Here is an 18,887-nt window from a genome sequence, read left to right as displayed (position 1 = left end):
TGCCCAGCAAAAAAAAAAAGTTCCACTTTAAAAAAAAAAAAAAAGAAGCTGAACAAAACGCAAATTGCAGCAAAAATGCGTGTAGAAATTAATTGCGAAAAGCACTGCAAAACAGTCAAAAAGCAAACAGCATAGGTGTGAACGGAGCCTAAGACAGCTCTCCCTTTCCTTGTGTGGAAACAGCATCTCTCCCTATTGTTAGTCCGCTTTCTCTGGCACCTCTCTCCCTTCCAACACAGGGAAGGTGCCTGCAGACTAAAGTGCCAAAGAAGGAACAAGTCTGCTGCATCTAATCTGCTGCTCTTTACTTTCTTCCTCTCCTGCACCTTCTTGCAAATGTTCCATCACCACAAATCCCCACTTACTGCACCCTCCTATATCTTCTTCAGGCAACACTACATAGAAGCCTGTCTCCCCTATATGTCCATCCCATGCTGACTACTGCAAAACAGAATGGTAATAAGAACTCTGTGCTTGCCTAAAAGGGTTGATTAAGTAGTAACCAAAGCAACAATCTGTATAACAGGGATATGAGTGGAAGCTCTGTGCTGACATCGATAACTGAAATAACAGAGCACAGCAGAAGAGACCACAATATTTCCAACATAGATAAACTAAACAAATACGTAGATTGTAATGCAAAATGAAGGCTAGCAATGTCCCCCAAGTTTTCCAAAGTAACGAAGAAGGCTGATGCAAGCAACAGAGTCCAAAAACCTGCAGAGCTAGGGGATATTTTTACTGCCAGTACAATGTAACAAAAGAAGTATATTGAATATACAGCATAAGTATACTGTCTTTGTTGTCAGTCACCGCTAGCCAATAACTCCAGTAGTTATTAAAAAAAAAAGAAAGAGAAAGGGAGAAAGAAAGAGAAAGAAAAGGAAAGAGAGAAAGAAAGAAAGAAAGAAAGAAAGAAAAAAAGAAGGAGAAAAAGAAAAAGAGAAAGCAAGAAAAAGTGAGAAAAACAAATAGAGAAAAACAAATAGAGAAAAACAAAGAGAGAGAAAGAGAAAAAGAAAGAAAGAGAAAGAGAAAAAGAAAGAAAGAGGAGAGAGAGAAGAGGGGGGGGGGGGAGAAAGAAAGAGAGAGAGGGGGGGAGAGAAAGAGAAAAAAAAAAGAAAAAAAGAGAGAGAGAAAGAAAGAGAAAGTGAGACAGAAAGAAAAAAGAGAGGGGGGGAAGGGGGAGGAGAGAGAGAGGGGAAAGGGAGAGAAGAGAGAGAGGGAAAGAGAAAAAGAAAGAGAGAGAGAGAGAGAGAAAAGAAAGAGAAAGAAAGGAAGGAAGAAAGAAAAAGAAAGAAAGAAAGAGAGAGGGAGGGGGAGAGAGAAAGAAAATAAAGAAATAGGGAGAGAGAAAAAGAAAGAGAGAGTGAGGGGGGGAGAAAGAAAAGAGTAAAAGAGAGAGAGAGAGAAAGAGAGAGGAGAGGGAAAGAGGGAGAGAGAGGGAGGGAGAGAAAGAAGAGAGAAAGAAAGAGAGAAAGAAAGAAAGAAAGAAAGAGACTTTGTGATTTATAGCAAACACCACTAGCACAAGTACCACAATTATCTGCAGCTATTCTAATACCCAACCATTAAAAAAGGCCATTAAAATATTAGGCTACATGATCAAGCAATATGTCATTTGTGCTATTTAAAGAGACCTTTTTTATATATATAAATTGTCATACAACAGAAAAGCATTGACCACCACTGTTAGCAGCTGCCACTACAGTTACAAACTGCTGCTAGTACTCCCATCAGCAACAACCACAGACAAAATGTATTAGATTCATTTTGTTTTATCTCATGCTTGGAAATGATTAGTTAAAACAGCAACAACAAAAATGACAAAAAACAGTAAGGGTTGACTCTTTAGGAAATGTTTCAATCCACTACTGTTAGGAGTTCTCTCTGTTATATGTGGTCTAGTGTAAAAAAAAAAAAGGATTTTGCCCTCCTTTATAGTGATTGTGAAGTCTAATATTTAATTTTTTTATAAAGTTGCAAACAGGTTTATACTTACCTGTTCTGTGCAATGAAATTGCTCAGAGCTGCCCCAAACCTCCTCTTCTAGGGTCCCCCGCCAGCTCTCCTGGCTTCTCCTTTTCTGTACCGCCATAGGAAACCACTTTCTGTCATCGCACACCTGCATGCTTAATCCCAAGCCACGCTGTCTTTGTCCATTGACACAGATAACGAGGCTCAACCCTGCCTACCGCTCCCTCGTCACAGGATTTGATTGACAGCAGAGAGAACCAATGGCTCTCATTGCTCTCAGTCAAGCCCGTGAGAGCGAGGAGAAGAGGAGAGAGCTGACCCCAAACCTCTGCTTCTCAGGTCCCCAGCTCTCCTGGCTTCTCCTCTTCTTGGTGCACCGCAATAGGAAGCTACTATCTATAATCGCACACCTGCATGCTCAATCCTGAGCCCGCTGTGTTTGTCCATTGACACAGACAGCAAAGCTCAACCTCACCTCCCACTCCCTCGTCACAGGATTTGATTGACAGCGGCGAAAACCAATGGCTCACATTGCTCTCAGCCAAGCCTGGGAGAGCAAGAAGAAGAGGAGAGAGCTGCTACAGATGGGCACAGTGCTGGATCAAGCTCGGCCTCAGGTAAGTATGGAGGCAGTGAGGGGACAATACGGATGAAGTATTCTGAGCAAAAACCACATACAGTACACTTTAGAAATTCATTCACTGGAAAAAATCCTCCAAACCCCAGTTTTCTTAACACTGTGGTTGAAAATGGACATCGAATCGACTCCACTAACAATTAGCAAGTCAACTGAACATTCGTAAAACAAAACATTTCTAATGGAGTTCTACTGATGTATGGCCAGCTTTACATCTGTTTCTCTAAGGACTGTGTAGTATTACATTTCGCCTAATGTTTTGTGCTGTTAACAATGGTCACCAGGACAGAAGGTGAGATGAAATAAACAGATAATGTCAAAGCCTTGGCTGCCTACTAAAGTTTTGGACTCTTGACAGTTGATTGACAGGGAGCAGGAGTTTGCACTTTAACTTTAAACTGGAACTAAATGCACAAAATAAAAAATTGCAAAGAGGCAGACATTTTATTGCAGAAGAGACATGCAGTGTCTTTTCTGCAATAAAATGCCCTTACCTCCCTGTTCCCAATCCTATGAGGAATAAACATGAGCATGCACAGCTCTGTTTACATTTAATGCACAGTGCATGAACAGGTGTGATCTCATTCCACAATGGCCAATCAAGATGGAGATGGAAGAAGACAGGAAGAAGCTGGAGGAAGATAGAAGAAGCCAGGAAGAAGCTGGAGGAAGATGGAAGAAGCCAGAACGAAGATGGAGGAAGATGGAAGAAACCAGAAAAAAGATGGAGGAAGATGGAAGAAGCCAGGAAGCAGATGGAGGAAGATGGAAGAAGCCAGAAAGATGATGGAGGAAGATGGAATAAGCCAGGAAGAAGATGGAGGAAGATGGAATAAGCCAGGAAGAAGATGGAGGAAGATGGAAGAAGATGGAAGAACCCAGAAAGAAGATGGAGGAAGATGTAAGAAGCCAGGAAGAAGATGGAGGAAGATGGAAGAAGATGGAAGAAGCCAGAAAGAAGATGGAGGAAGATGGAAGAAGCCAGGAAGAAGATGGAAGAAGCCAGGAAGAAGATTGAAGAAGCCAGGAAGAAGATGGAGGAAGATGGAAGAAGATGGAAGAACCCAGAAAGAAGATGGAGGAAGATGGAAGAAGCCAGGAAGAAGATGGAAGAAGCCAGGAAGAAGATGGAAGAAGCCAGGAAGAAGATGGAAGAAGCCAGGAAGATGGAAGAAGCCAGGAAGAAGATGTCAGCGTCTTGCTTTGGAGAACGGGTAAGTATTTCCGCTTTTGGTTCCACTTTAACCTTGATAAAGAACCTGAATTCCAGCACTGTTACGTTACAAACATTATAGGCAAGTTCAAATTATAAAAATAAATAGTTAAACAGGAAAATGCAAAGCCCACAGGGACTTTCGACACTTGCAAATAGAAGGCAAATTAACTGTTTAAAATGTTCATTAATCACCCAGCACCTCACCAAGGAAAGCATGCAATAAAAACACTTTGTACTATAGTCTCTGGGCAACTGATGGTAACAGCCCCTTCCAAAAGGCTAACTGGCTGTGCAAAGATGGTCCTGTTTAGTAATTTCCATTGGTAGAATGGTGCATGGAGCATCGTAGCAGGCCAATAAGAAACTCTGTAGAACTCTCCAGCCACTACTGGGTCATGGGTTAGTAGACTTTAAATATGCATCTACCAGATTAACTTGAATGCAGCAAGGTTACTTTACTTGTGCCTCAGTAGCAGCTGTCCTTCTTCCTGAAGTTTGTGACACAGAATTGTAAATGCAAGTGGTCTACTTCCACTCAACTTTACTGAAACCTTCAGGGAGTGCTTCCAAACCTGTAAACCAATTCCAGGGTAGCTGTTTCTTCCCTAACAGCTCTCATTCTTCCACTACTGTTGGCACAGTTGTACAACAGCATGCAAAGGCTCACCAGCCTCCTATGGGTGAGCAGTGTCAAGGACACACCTAACTCAGCCGGACAGCCACATTGAACCAGTGCACCAAACTCTGTGCCAGCCTCGTGCATGTACTGACATCCTCTCCCCAATGTCCCTTTTTCCTGTACCTTGTATTCAGTCTCCACCCCTGCGGGACCATTGACTATAGTCATTGCAGGCAACAGATAACAACACATGGGTAAGCCTTTCCAGACCCATTGGTGATGTAAACAGTGCATCTGTATTCCAAAGCAGCACAGTCTGGTCCATATGTTCCTTTAATTTTATATATGGGAGTATATTTTGAAGGTTTTATATATGAGTAACCTAAGACTGCAAGCCAATGATTACTTCAGGAGCATATAAAAAGGAAGTGGGGGGCAGATAGCTATATCACATGGCATCTGACCAGGAAATCTCAGATGTTATACAGGTATTTACAAATAAAAAAAGTTTTATTCTAAGCTACAGCAGCAGCATGCAGTGCTTGGGGCCAAGTACTTTGCTCCAGAACATGAGACAGGGTAATGGTTTACACATTGTATTTATCTCACATAGCGGAGAGAAAAATTTTTTTAGGATATAATTATTTTCATGCAGGGTCCACTTTAATTGGAAGCCAGATAAACCTGCATATGGTTAGCAAACACCTAGCTATGATATTTTTTTTTTTTAAGACAGGTAAATATAGTATCTCTTAATATTTAAATTATATGTCCAAAACATATGAACTAATATGAGTCCTTTTTTTTCAGATCAACAGTATTGGATGATGTGGGAATGGACATCCCATACGATGCAGCAGAAATCAGACCTGGTAAGAAATGTCAATGACATCTTCCTTAAAAGAGAAGTATGGATTTTTGTCCCCTGCCGGCTCTAAGGGTGAGAACTGAGTGATCAGACACCACTGATCGCTCAGTTCTTTTTGCCACTCTGAGCAGAGAGCAGTGACTGTCAGTCACCACTGTCTGCTCAGCCCCTCCTCAGCACTCACTGGATTAACCACTTGCCTACCGGGCACTTTTACCCCCATCGTGCGCAGACCAATTTTCAGCTTTTAGCACTGTTGCACTTTGAATGACAATTTCACAGTCATGCAACACTGTACCCATATGAAATTTTTATCATTTTTTTTCACACAAATAGAGCTTTCTTTCGGTGGTATTTAATCACCTCTGGGTGTTTTTTTTACACTATAAACAAAAAAGTGCAAAAATTTTGAAAAAAAAGTTTTTCTTTGTTTCTATTATAACATTTTGCAAACAGGTAATTCTCCTTCACTGATGTGCATTGATGAGGCTGCACTAGTATGCAGCACTGCTGGAAAGTGATAGGCAGCACTGATGGGCACTGATGAGGTGGCATGGATAAGCAGCAATGATGAGCACTGATAGGCTGCACTGATGAGGTGGCACTGATGAGTCGGCACTGGTGGGCATTGATTAGAAGGCACTGATGCTGTTGCAATGATATGCAGCAATGATGGGCACTGATGGGTGGCACTGATTGGCGGCACTGCTGGGCACAACTGCTGGGCAGCACTGGTGGGAGGCACTACTGAGCACTGGTGGGAGGCACTGCTGGGCACTGGTGGGTGGCACTGATGGGCACTGGTGGATTGCACTGCTGGGTGGCCCTGCAGGGCACTGCTGATCAGGGCACTAATCATCAGTGCCGATCTGCTGTGCGACAGTTGGCAGTTTTCGGCAGTACTTTCCTCACGCTGTGACAGCATGAGGAAATTGCTGCCGATAACCAGCAACTCTATTTACTCCGTGATCTGCTGTGTCATTAAACACAGCTGACAACATGGTAAAAGGCTGCTGTGATTGGCCTTTTACCTCATCACGTGATCAGCTGTGTCCGTAGAACACAGCGATCATGGTGATCGCGGGGTGCGCACTGCTGGGGGCGCGTGACATATGACACCCTCCCAGAACTGGACAACCGCGCTGTAGCAGTCATTTGGCTATAGCGTGGTTAGCAAGTGGTTAATGGGCTGTGAAGGGGGCAGGAGCGACTGGCCAGGTGTCAGTCCAGACATCTGGGTGGATCCCGACTTTAGAGTCGGGATCTTTCCCCAGCTGGACTGGCTGTGTGGTGTCAACTGACAGTGGACTTTAGCCCACTTTTGGCTGAAAAGGGGCCACAGGAGTGTAGAACAAACTGTACTCCTATGATCCATAGAAAAAGTACAGCCAAAGAGCTTTGGCTGTAATTTTCCTTTAATTATAAGCATGTTGTGAACATTTCTAATTATTCATTATGATAGCTTTATCCTGTGAAGTTACACTTGTACTGTCACAGTGGTGCTGAACATGATTTATTTTTAAACACGGGAAGTGATTCAACTTTAATTTCACTTGTGAAGAAAACAGTTTGCATTTCTTGGTTTCTAATTAGGCTGTAGAACAATCAGCCACACAATGATTTGTTGGAACATTTCCTTTAAGTAAGGTTATATTCATCTACTGTATGTGTGTTATTTTTTTATGTACTTGTTTAGCAATTTCAATTCAATTAAGTAATTCATTTAATATCTGACACAATCTGTAAAGTGTTTGATAATGATTCCATGACTTTACAGTAGATTAATAATACATCAAACACATATTTAAAATCTTTGGTACCTCAAAATAATTGCAAAGCTTTACATATATCCACAGAAGTGACTGGCCTCAGGTGATACACAGATATGAAATAAATCCTCCTACATAAGGTGTACCTGTTTATCTGCAGTCTTCTCTTCTCTACATCCGTTCAAAGTGATGATAATATAAAGCTTGACTGAATGTTCAGAAAACGGGGCGGAGAGCTGAAATTACACTCTGCAGAGCTCAGTGAGGAGAGTTCTGAGAGCTGTTTGGAGGGTAGAGTCACCCCCCCCCCTCCACAGGAGAAGAGCTGAGGTAAATCAGCTGGAGATCCCTCCCCATCACCATTTTTCTTATGGTGTCAGGAAAACTTCTCAGAAGGAATAAGACAGCAGAGAGAAATGACACTCAGTGCTCTGTATTGAGACAAATACACACTATAGAGGGATATGCTTTGTTCATATTTCATGTCTCAATTTTACAACCACTTTAAGTGCACGTATCTTGGAATTTACCAAGATGCATAGTTTGTTTATGTTAACTAAAAAAAGGCAGCTTAACTAGTTTATAACTAAAACTAGACAGTTTAGTACAAGCTCATAAAAGTAAAAATCCAATCACTTTTCCTTCATTGCTAGCAAAGGTTACTGAATTATTTTATGACAAGTTAGATTATCAACATGGTCTGAGCAATACTCTAGTGATGGACTTCAGCAGTCAAATCATCCAGGCTATCAAAAGAGGCCAGCTTTTAACATTTTATAACAAAGGTAAACTATATTCATTCATTGTAAAATTTAATGGGTAGCTACTTCTTTGTTATAACCCCTGGGCTGATTTAACAGATGTGTTTCTTCAGATAGGAACAAATCTTGGTGTTGCTATAAACAAAAAAAATAAAAAAAACATACTTTTTATCTCAAAATTTTACTGTATTTTTAGAACCTCCTAATTCACTGGATCTGAATGGTTCTCACGCCAGAAAAATAAAGCTCACAGCTCCAAACATTAACTTATCTCTGGACCACAGCGAAGGTTCCATATTGTCTGATGACAACCTTGACACCCCAGATGAACTGGACATTAATGTAGATGATCTTGATACTCCAGATGAAGCAGATTCCTTTGACTACACAGGTCAAGGTAAGATGATGATTATCTGCTGCTTGTCAATACAGGTTTATTAGTTCTATACAGTATATGATAGGATTCCCACTCTTTCAGAATAATCATCTATCATGTCTTGTTTATCACGCTAGACAATGGGATTCATTTACTACAACCGGAGAGTGCACAATCTGGTGCAGCTGTGCTTAGAAACCAATCAGCTTCCTGATTTTTTTTATTTGAACAAGCATAGAAGCCGATTGGCTACCATGCACAGTTGCACCAGATTTTCACTATCCAGTTTTAGTAAATCAAACCCAATGTGATTTTAGTTATTGTATGATTCTTGTATGATATTATATATATATATATATATATATATATATATATATATACACACAGTGAAGGAAATAAGTATTTGATCCCCTGCTGATTTTGAATGTTTTCCCACTCACAAAGAAATGATCATTCTAAAAATTGAATGGTAGGTGTATTGTAACACTGAGAGACAGAATAGCAACAAAAAATTCAAAAGAAATGCATGTCTAACAAATTATGCACTGATTTGCATGTTCATGAGGGAAATAAGTATTTGATTCCCTTCACAAAACATGACTTAGTACATAGTTACACATAGTTACATAGTTAGTCCGGCTCAGGGGCGGACTGACCATTCAAGCACTCGGGTCAGTAGGGGGCCCCATGAGATGCCCCTGGTATTATTCATGGCTTTTTCGGGTGTGGGTGAGGACACAGGGGCCCCATGATCCCCTATTGCCTGGGGGCCCCATGAGTTGTCAGTCCACCCCTGGTCAGGCTGAAAAAAGACAAAAGTACATCCAGTTCAACCATACAAAAAGGAAAAAAAAAAAAGTACTTGGTGGCAAATCCCTTGTTGGCAATCACAGAGGTCAGACGTTTCCTGTAGTTGGCCACCAGGTTTGCACACATCTCAGGAGGGATTTTGGCCCACTCCTCTTGGCAGATCCTCTCCAAGTCATTAAGGTTTGGTGGCTGACATATGGTAACTCGAACTTTTAGCTCCCTCCACAGATTTGCAATCGGATTAAGGTCTGAAGACTGGCTAGGCCACTCCAGCGCCTTAATGTGCTTCTTCTTGAGCCTTTGTTGCCTTGGCCGTGTGTTTTGAGTCACTGTCATGCTGGAACACCCATCCATGACCCATTTTCAATGCCCTGGCTGAGGAAAGAAGGTCCTCACCCACGATTTGACGGTACATTGCCCTGTCCATCGTCCCTTTGATGCGGTGTAGTTGTCCTGTCCCCTTAGCAGAAAAACACCTCCAAAGCAGAATGTTTCCACCACCATGCTTGACAGTTGGGATGGTGCTCTTAGGGTCATAGGCAGCATTTCTCCTCCTCCAAACACGGCGAGTTGAGTTGATGCCAAAGAATTCGATTTTGGTATGTGTATGTGAGCTGCAGTGTCTGGGAGAGGGAGCTTCTGAGGCAGAAATGAAGAAGTCATGCAGGGTAAAGGATTTTTTTTTGTTTACTTTATGAGGTTTTTGTATCCCAGAGTAGCTGGGTTTGGTATTTGTTTATACTTCTACTTATACTACCAACGCTGTTGGTTTTCATTTAATATGTCACATGCAAAGTACTGAAAATATTTATCAAAACTGTCATTAGGTAGGTTAGTTCATTGTGCATATTATACTATTTGCAGGGATTATTTTTCAGTGGGAACGCAGGGTTCTGCACCTCCAGCACTTAAAGTATGTAATGGCAAGGGGTGCTGGGGGGTCCATTGATGTTGACTGCTGGGAGATCTATTTTTCCTGGGGTGGATCTATTTTTTCTGAAGGGGGTATTGTTTTGTGGGTCTATTGTTGCTTGGGATGATCTGCTGTTGCTGGTGGTGTATTGTTGCTTCTGCACCGCAAGCTGCTTTTATTGTGATCATTAGCAAATTCCATACAAATTATTTAGCGCCACAAACTATACTTGGTTCTGTATTCTCTAAAAGGGTCTGTACTAGGTGGTGGGTAGGGGGTGGAACCAAGGGATGGTGCTCGGAGATGGGTAGGGGGCGAAGACTAGGGATAACATGGAAGGAGGGAGTACCTATACCTGGCTATTAGGTAACAACTAGTCTGGCTATCATTAAAATCTAAGGTCAAAGCTGGCACCCAAAGAGAAGATAACAAGGTGCCCCCTCCCCAGAAAGTCTAGATATGTTGTGCAATGGCATGCACAGTAGCTGGGCAACTGCATGGCTCAGAATGGGCAGCTGGTGTCCACCGTCTCTAAAGTTGCCAACTTTGGTTTGCTGTATGCTTAAACCACTGTGATGTAATTGTAATGATCCAGGTTTTCATTAATATTATGATCAACAACGTGCTCTTTCATTTTAGAGTTTGTGTAACAACCTATTGAAAGTTGAAATTTTATTATTTGAGTTGTTTATTTTCTATAGACTCTAAAATCATATTTCTAGTGCAAACCATGAAAAAATATTTACAAAAGAAGTAGAGTGTTTTTTTTAAGACTTTACTTTAGCACACAACAGTCACTGATTGTGGGAAAAGATAAAATCAGGTTTATACAGGATTGTAGATCATATCTATCAAAAATAAACTAGTAAAACTGGATCATCATTCTAAATGTAAACAGCATGTATGCCGTATGTGGAACAAGAGAATCTGAAGTCTGTTAGCAAGTAAACCTAGCAGGAAATTTAAGTTAGTGTTGAAAACTTTGGGAAACACAGATTTCAGCAAGACCATTTGAGCTGGCACAAGCAGCTGTAAGTTGCACATTATTTTATAGTTTTTAAATTTTTAGAACACAATGTAGTGTGATAGCAAATAATATAGTATATATATATATATATATATGTATATATAAAGAGAGAGCAATAAACAACAGAGAAATAAAAGAAAGAAGTTTCAGAAGGCAGGATACTTGTAAGAGTCCTTGGTTTGAGCAGAATCCAGTCGTCCGAACAAAAAGGTTGCTTTTCTCCCAAAGATGTTCCTGATGTTAAAAGGGAAGTATTTCTTCTTACCTCTCTCCAGGCATGCCAGCCTTTTTTCAAGGAACCCAAAGGGGTGTCTCCTGAAAGCAAAGGGCCAATCGACTCATTTGGGGATGGGTGTTAGGCGGGGACCCAGGCTATCACCAAATCCCTTGCAAGTTTATACCATGGTCAATAACCTTCAATAGGTACAGGTAGCATCCTAGCAACTGGCAGATTATTATGCAGAATCATATTCTGAACATCCAGATACCAATTATGGCATATCCTGCCACTCCAGATAAAAATATATTGCTTTCTACCCTCTTGTAGATGATACATAGAGATGTAAGGTCTCATGTGACTCGTATTAAAATGACCTATCTGAATATATATTTTATCTCAATGTGCCCTAGTTCCTGCTGAAGTTATGAATTTGTATGAAAAACGACTCATGTGGGATGTACGTTTTATGGCCCCTGCTGTAATGCTTACATGTCAAGTGACCGACTGAGTTCTGATTTTACGACCGGGCTGAGGAAAGTGTTTGTCAGACACTCTGGCACTAGGCTTAATTAGGAATGAAGTTTTTCAAGCTGTGCCTTATGCACTTGTGACCCCAGTTCACACACAGACCACATTCCATTCAAAGGGGAGGGTTGGGGGACTGGACGGAGTGAGAATGATATTTTCAGATCATGATACAAGATGGTAGACCTTAACAAAATGGTGGTCAGCGTCCATGTGTCTAAGCGCACAATTATCACATGCATCATGAACAAATGTGCTCAAATTGATGGAAATGTGGCGTTATTGCATCGGTTTCATGTGAATCTTGCAAAGCGCATGGAACTTTGTATCACAAGTGGTGGAAATCACATTGAAGATGTTATTAAATAATATTCCAATGAAGTAAAATATTGTTGAAAAATGTATTAAAAAAGAATGGAAATACATGTGCATTTTGCCTATACTGTATGTCAAGAGTTTAGGGATAGCCTGTAGGTAAGCTATAGAGATGAGAGAATATAGACCAAGGCAGAGAGTGGAAGGAAAGGGAAGGCAGAGAGTGGAAGGAAAGTGAAGGCAGAGAGTGGAAGGAAAGTGAAGGCAGAGGTGAGGAGAGGTGGATAAATATGTAAGACTATGGGGGAGAGAGAGAAAAGAGGTGGGGGTAGGGGAAAAGGTTATACAGTGCCAAGGAGAAGGCCAGGATGGGTGGACAGGAGAGCTGTGGGCAGGATAGTGTGAAATGTCAGAAAGGCAAAATGCAGCAGGGTATATAGTTTGGCTCTCAGATCAACTGCAGTCTTAAATCTCTCATTAGAAAGTGCAGTCAAAAGCTTGGGTCTGCAGACCATCAGGGTTGGTTAAATGTGAGTGTTAGTAAAGCTGAATAATAATGTTACAGTCTAGGTACAGTATGTATGGATCATGGGTATCCATTTGCAATAACTTGATTTTTCTCTATTTTCTCTACTTGATTAATTCTGCCATGACATTCAGTGATGGTGAGGGGTGGTATGCTCTGTCTGTTTTTGCAATGTTAAGTAGGTGGATGGCTAGTGACCTACTTGGGTCTCAGTATCATATAGTAGGTAGGTTTGAGGTATGAGTAGTAGAGCTTGGCCTGCTTAGTCTACCAATAATGTTGTGGTTTTGATGTGATCAAGGAGCATTCCCACCAGATGTGAAGCATGGACCCCGAAGCGCCCCATACTTTTCAACTCCATAAATTGGTGGTTTCCAGGAAAATGTTTCGTAGTTATTGTGGGGTCCTAAATCATCTCAATAGTCGTTTGCAAGTAAATTCCTGGATATTAGAGCTAAAGGAATTTATGCCTCTGAGAATGTATTTTTCCCATCTGTCCTTGTTCACAGAAATGTGTAAGTCTTCTTCCCACTCATTCTTAAAAGTAAGATGAGCTGTTAGCATTCTAGAGAGAAGTGTGAATGCGATTGAGATGGTGTGGCCCATTGGGGAACCAGTGGTGTATGTGGTTTGTGACATAGTTCTTAAATATGTTCAGAACAATGGACCGTTATTGTCATGTGAAAGTGGAATGGGCAGATCTGGGATGGAAGAGGGGGGAGTCTGGGTTGCTGTCTTTTGGGGTCAGAGGGCCTGGAATTGTGGCTATATTATATTTCCTAATGTTAACTGAGGGTCACATGATTATTCAGTTTTTTTAGACATTTGAGTTGCACTGCCACCTACAGGAGGTTGGGATGCTGGCAAGCAATAAAAGTTAATCTGTCTTGCTTTAGTTTTCTGGAAGTGGCCAAGGAGGTTAGAGATTGCATGTGCTAGTCTCTACAAATAAGCTATTAGTTCAACTTTAAGCTCAGTAACAGCTTTGCAGGTTGTACCCAGACCAGGCTGGACAGAAATATTGGCGGTCGTGCCTGGGCTCTGCTTTGTAGCACTTTCCAGGCATCTGCCTACTGTGTTAGCTGCAGAACACTCTACCGGTCCAGAGCTGTGGCACATCCTCTGGTGGAATCAAGTCTGTGAAGACTCACATAGTGAGTAGTTATCTGAACATAGTGAGGCTAGCCTAGAATGTGACCTTTGGGTGCTTGGCTTTGGATTGTGGCCCTTTCCAAGCCTTTGGGTACTGTGTTCATTAGCTGCAGAGTGCTGTCCAGGTCGAGAACCATGGTACAGCCTCTATTGTGGTCTAGTGCTGAAGCACTGGGAGCTACCCCACAATTGGCATTGTTGGGGACTAATTTAGAATTCCCACATTCTTACATTGATAATGGTTAAGGCTAAGAAAACTGAGTGTGACATTATCCGCTTGGATAAGTACTTCAGTCTGCACTTTTTTAATTCTATGGAGTCTAAAGATAGCATATTTCTGATGTTTCTGAAGTGCTTTTTGCTTGTCATCTGATCTCTGGTCTCTAATCTCTGGTCTAATTCCACTGCCTGTCTACAGTGACTTGCTCACCTCTGGCCACTTACGACCCTCCTTAGCATCAGCTGCTCAGGTTTGTGAGTATATGAGGCTTTGTGCCAATTTGAGCCTAGTTGCCTCCTGCTACATAGTGCAATATGTCTGTTATAAGACCCACAGAGGAAAATCTAGCTGCAGTGGGTAACCTCAACTCTTACTTTTCCATAGTAACCAAGGGCAATTTCTCAGTAGATAACGTAGTTCCTGGGACCCACATTACTATAGAGTCATCTTTATTGGAATTTTACACAGCTCGACAGCATGAGGCTGAAACCTCTCATATGCGTACAATATGTTTGCAAGCAATCTGCTTGCGGAGGTTTTAAGCACCCTTTGGCATCATCCATAACAGAATCAAATTTTTGACTTCTACCTCTAAATGTCACTGAGGCCCCTGTTACCATCTCAGATTCAGAGCAGGGGCGGACTGACCAATTTGGAAACTCGAGCACTGCCGAGGGCCCGGGGTCAGTAGGGGGCCCCATGAGATGCTCCTGGTACCTTTTTCATAGGCTTTTTTGAGTTTGGGCAAGGACACAGGGGCCCCATGATCCCCTATTGCCCAGGGGTCCCATGAGTTGTCAGTCCGCCCCTGATTCAGAGACTTTACAGTTTACTCCTGAAGAGACTCTATATCAGAAATTTCCATGACCCAGATGCACAAGGATTTCTTGATAATCTAATTGATGCAGTATATTCTACCTTGCAGTTGAAAGATCAGCCGCCTGTTCCTGACATAAAATTTTTGGAACACTTACGGCTGCAAACACCTTCTCAATAAAGTTGATATGCAAACCATGAAGGCTAGAAATAACCTATGGAATCATGGCTCCTTTCTGATAATGTGAAGGAACTTTTCACTTTGAAAGGGAATTTATAGAGAAGTGGTCTCTGCTCATTATAGACACTCTAGACAACCACCTTAACAAGCATATCAACAGACAGGTTGATGATGATCTTACCTTCAAGGATTTCAGTAACAGACTTTTCGGATTCCCTACTGATGTTGCAGTAGGAACCTTTGAACCTGTGGCCTGCAAGATCAATGGTTAACAGTTCCTACTGCTTCTTTACCTAAAGTGCCTTCAGTTGTTCTGGATCCTACCTATGGCACTGATTCTTATGTCCACACAAAAGTACCTTTCCCTGACATCCTCATTGTGGTACATTGTGGAAACCTTCACTAAAGGGAATCAGTATCCTAGTTGCTTGCACTTCATGCTAAGCTGAGAGTCCTATCATCTACACCCATTGTGGACCTTTGTCACTTACCTTTTAGAGATTTATGGGATTGTTGGGGAATTTTATTTAACATAGGTCCATTTTTTGCCATGCTCTCCCTAATCCTTATTTTTTTCTCATCCTACATTCTCCCAAAGTATAGCACTTGCCGACTTCTTGAGTCCGGTTTTACAGAACACACAGTCAATGGGGGATCCCTCTGTTGGTCAGTCTTTTACCTCTGCTGGTCATGACCTCTGCTGGATCTTATTTGGAGATTGCTAGTTCTTCACCTCTGGAAAACTTATGAACTTCTGTATCTGAACAGGTGGCATTCATTGGTCATAGTTAGGTGTGTCATTTATGACTGCACTGTTCCAGAATAGCGGATAGTGTTAGCTCAGAGGCCTTTGTAGGACCTGGCTATGGAAAAATAAATTCTCTCCTATGACTGAACTATTGTCTTCTGATGGGGTCTCCTTACATTCCTTCCTCTTCCTATTCTCTATAAAGCTAAAAATCATAGTGTTAGTACTAATATTTTTGCCCCTTGCTCCTCTATGGAGGATCCTGCCCTTTACAGTTTTTTTATGTCGCATAGAATTATGTGTGAATTGGATTAACTCTCATCCTTCTAGCCCGGAAGTCCTTGTATGCCAGTGGGTGTACGATATATCTTCATCCTTGCCTATTCCTGTTTTTCTACAGATGTTTTTGTTCATCCCACTCTCCCTCTCTTTGAAAGGGTACAATGTTATTAGTCTTTTGTATTTCCTTGCTTATGAGTTTCTTTTCTCTCTCTCCATTTGGATTATCTGCTGAGATAACATCTCCAAGACGTTATTTAAGATATTATTTTCTATCAGGTAGCATTCGTATTATTATGGACCTCCCTTTCCCTGAAATTAGGGGGTTCTATAGAAGACTCAGGCTGTAGACTTGTTTGTCTCTTTAGTTGGACATACCATGCCTATTCAAACTTTCTTTCCTTGGAGTCAAAGATTTGGTAAAATAAATAAATAAATAAATACACACACATATGTATCTATCAAAGAAAAGAAACAAGAAACAGGACATACAAAGAGCAGGTCCCAGTTATCAAACTGACAGCTGAGCCCTGCAAATTAAATGAAGGAGCCAAAAGCTCCAGATGAACCACCCACTGCAATGCCCAAGGCAGAAGCCTGTTATGCCTCTGCGTGGGCCCAGCCCTGCCCAACCCTGTTCTTTACCTCACTTTATAAATATTTACATTTAATGATTGTCACAAGAGAGTCAATCCTTTTTATAAAATAATGTCAGTCTAAAAATGCCTTAAAGCTATCTGATGGATAAACATTTTTCACCAATGACACCACAAAGCTTCTAATTCATCTCCAGCCTCAATTGCTGCAACTCCCTCCTCATTGGCTTACCTCTACATAGGCTATCCCCCCTCCAGTCTATCATGAATGCTGCTGCTAGTCTCTTCCACTGTACCAACCATTCAGTGTCTACTATCCTTCTCTGCCAATCCCTCCATTGGCCTCTGGTCACTCAATACATTAAATTCAAAATACTAACAACAATTTACAAACAGCCACGTCATTAGCCTAGTCTGAAATTACTAATCAAATTTTTCTCTTCCTTCCTTCCAAGACCTCCTGCTCTCTAGCTCCCTTGTCACCTCCTCCCATGCTCACCTCCAGGACTTCTCCCAAGCCTCTCCCATCCTATGGAACTCCCTACCGTAATATGTCTGACTGACTATCTCCTACTCTGTCCACTTTTAGGCAATCTCTGAAAACCCTTCTCTTCAGAGAATCCTATCCCGGCTCCATCTAACAACTGTACTTTCACTTTCTCCATCAACTCATCTCGACAGTTATAACCTTTAGTATCACTTGACCCTCCCTTTTAGATTGTAAGCTCTAACAAGCAGGGCCCTCTGATTCCTCTGGTATTGAATTGTATTGTAACTGTACTGTCTGCCCTCATGTTGTAAAGCTCTACACAAACTGTTGGAGCTATATAAATCCTATATATTAATAATTTTTCAAAGATAGTTTTTCTTTCCTGTATTTTCTTAACACATTTTTTCTGTGTGTGAATATGTAGAGAACCTGTTATCCAACTTTGAGCATCAATGTTGCTACTATATTAATACTGAGTTTAACCACTTGCCCTCCAGAGGATTTACCCCCCTTCCTGACCAGACCATTTTTTGCGGTACGGCGCTGTGTTACTTTAATTGACAATTGCACGGTCATGCAACACTGCACCCAAATTAAATTTACGTCCTTTTTTTCCACAAATTGAGCTTTCTTTTGGTGGTATTTGATCACCTGTGCGTTTTTATTTTTTGCGATATAAAAAAAAAAGACTGACAATTTTGAGAAAAAAACACTATTTTTGACTTTCTGCTATTAAACATGTCCAGTAAAAAAATTTAAAAATCTAATTTCGTCATAAATTTAGACCAAAGCACTGGGCAGGAAGGGGTTAACATGCGGGGCGATCAAAGGGTTAACTGTGTGCTGTTTTGCATACTGGGCTGTGCGTGCGCTTCACTGTAAGCACACTGCTTTGTATGGCTGTGCACACAGCCATGCAAAGCAGTGCGCACGAGCTGATAGGGAGAACTGTTTTGTTTACAAACAGTTCTCCCACCTGTCGGAGATGCTCGGCAATCACTTGTGCCGGCGAGTAATCGCTGGCTGGGACCAGATGATTGACAGGCACGGCCGCGAAGCGCCCCCTACCCGGAAATGCTAAATCACATATATATACCTGATTTTGCGCACCTGTGCTGCCCTGTAGCAGTACTTCTGCTATAGGGTGGACAGAAAGCAGTGGTATTAAACACAAAAACAGAAATGTAATATATTGCAGCTTACCAATCCCTAGATGTGCTGGCTGCATTAGTTTTCTTTTTTTGAGGCATTTATTCTGGCTGATACAGCCAGTTACATACTTACAGCAAACATTGTTTTTTCCTTTTGGAATAAAAGCTGACCATTGTAAGCACCTCTGTCAGTGTTAAATGGTTTGTTAACCCTCTAACTGCTCCTTTGTCTGGACAGCTTGGTGTGGTAAAGTAAATTGAAAATTAACTTACTGGCTTACTGGCAAGTCATGCAGGTGCACTCCTAAACTGGGCTGTGTGTATCCATAGGCACACACAGCACGGCCCGGCTCCCTCCTCACAAGATTTGGCTGACAGTAGCAGGAGCCAATGATTCCCACTGTTCTCAGAGTATTTGTGAGAACAGGAAGAGAAGGAAGGGGTGGGCTGCAGCCTGGACAGCACTGGAACAGGTACCGAGACGTTTTCTACCTTAATGCGGGGAATGCTTTAAGGTAAAAAAAGGTTTTGACTTTAGAACTACTTTTAAGTCCATTTAAAACTATATGTTTATCTAGGACTACCCTGTCCACAGGGTGACAGTGCTTTGCAATTCTAATGCAAAATGAACTGCAAAGTCACCCTGTTAAAGAAGCAAGATGAATAACAGATCTGCAGGCAGGATCATCAATGAA

At 41.6% G+C, this 18,887-nt stretch overlaps 1 protein-coding gene across 7 annotated transcripts in view; it reads left to right on the top strand.

Annotated features, from left to right (window-relative positions):
• Positions 1-18,887, top strand: part of PRUNE2 (prune homolog 2 with BCH domain) — a 380,051-nt gene that overhangs the window by 274,627 nt on the left and 86,537 nt on the right. For all 7 annotated transcript variants that reach the window (XR_016315157.1, XR_016315158.1, XR_016315156.1 and 4 more), the window contains 2 exons: positions 5,260-5,321; positions 8,044-8,244. Coding sequence is in view for 4 of the 7 variants with exons in the window: in XM_089691098.1 (XP_089547224.1) it covers positions 5,260-5,321; positions 8,044-8,244 (263 nt within the window). In the remaining 3 variants the exon portion in view is untranslated. The remainder of the gene's footprint in view (positions 1-5,259; positions 5,322-8,043; positions 8,245-18,887) is intronic.

The sequence above is a fragment of the Staurois parvus genome, unplaced genomic scaffold, assembly GCF_062004578.1.
Source record: "Staurois parvus isolate SC_StPar_1 unplaced genomic scaffold, SC_StPar_1.0 ptg000549l, whole genome shotgun sequence".
Classification (NCBI taxonomy): Eukaryota; Metazoa; Chordata; class Amphibia; order Anura; family Ranidae; genus Staurois; species Staurois parvus.
This window is presented reverse-complemented; position numbering and strand designations above follow the sequence as displayed.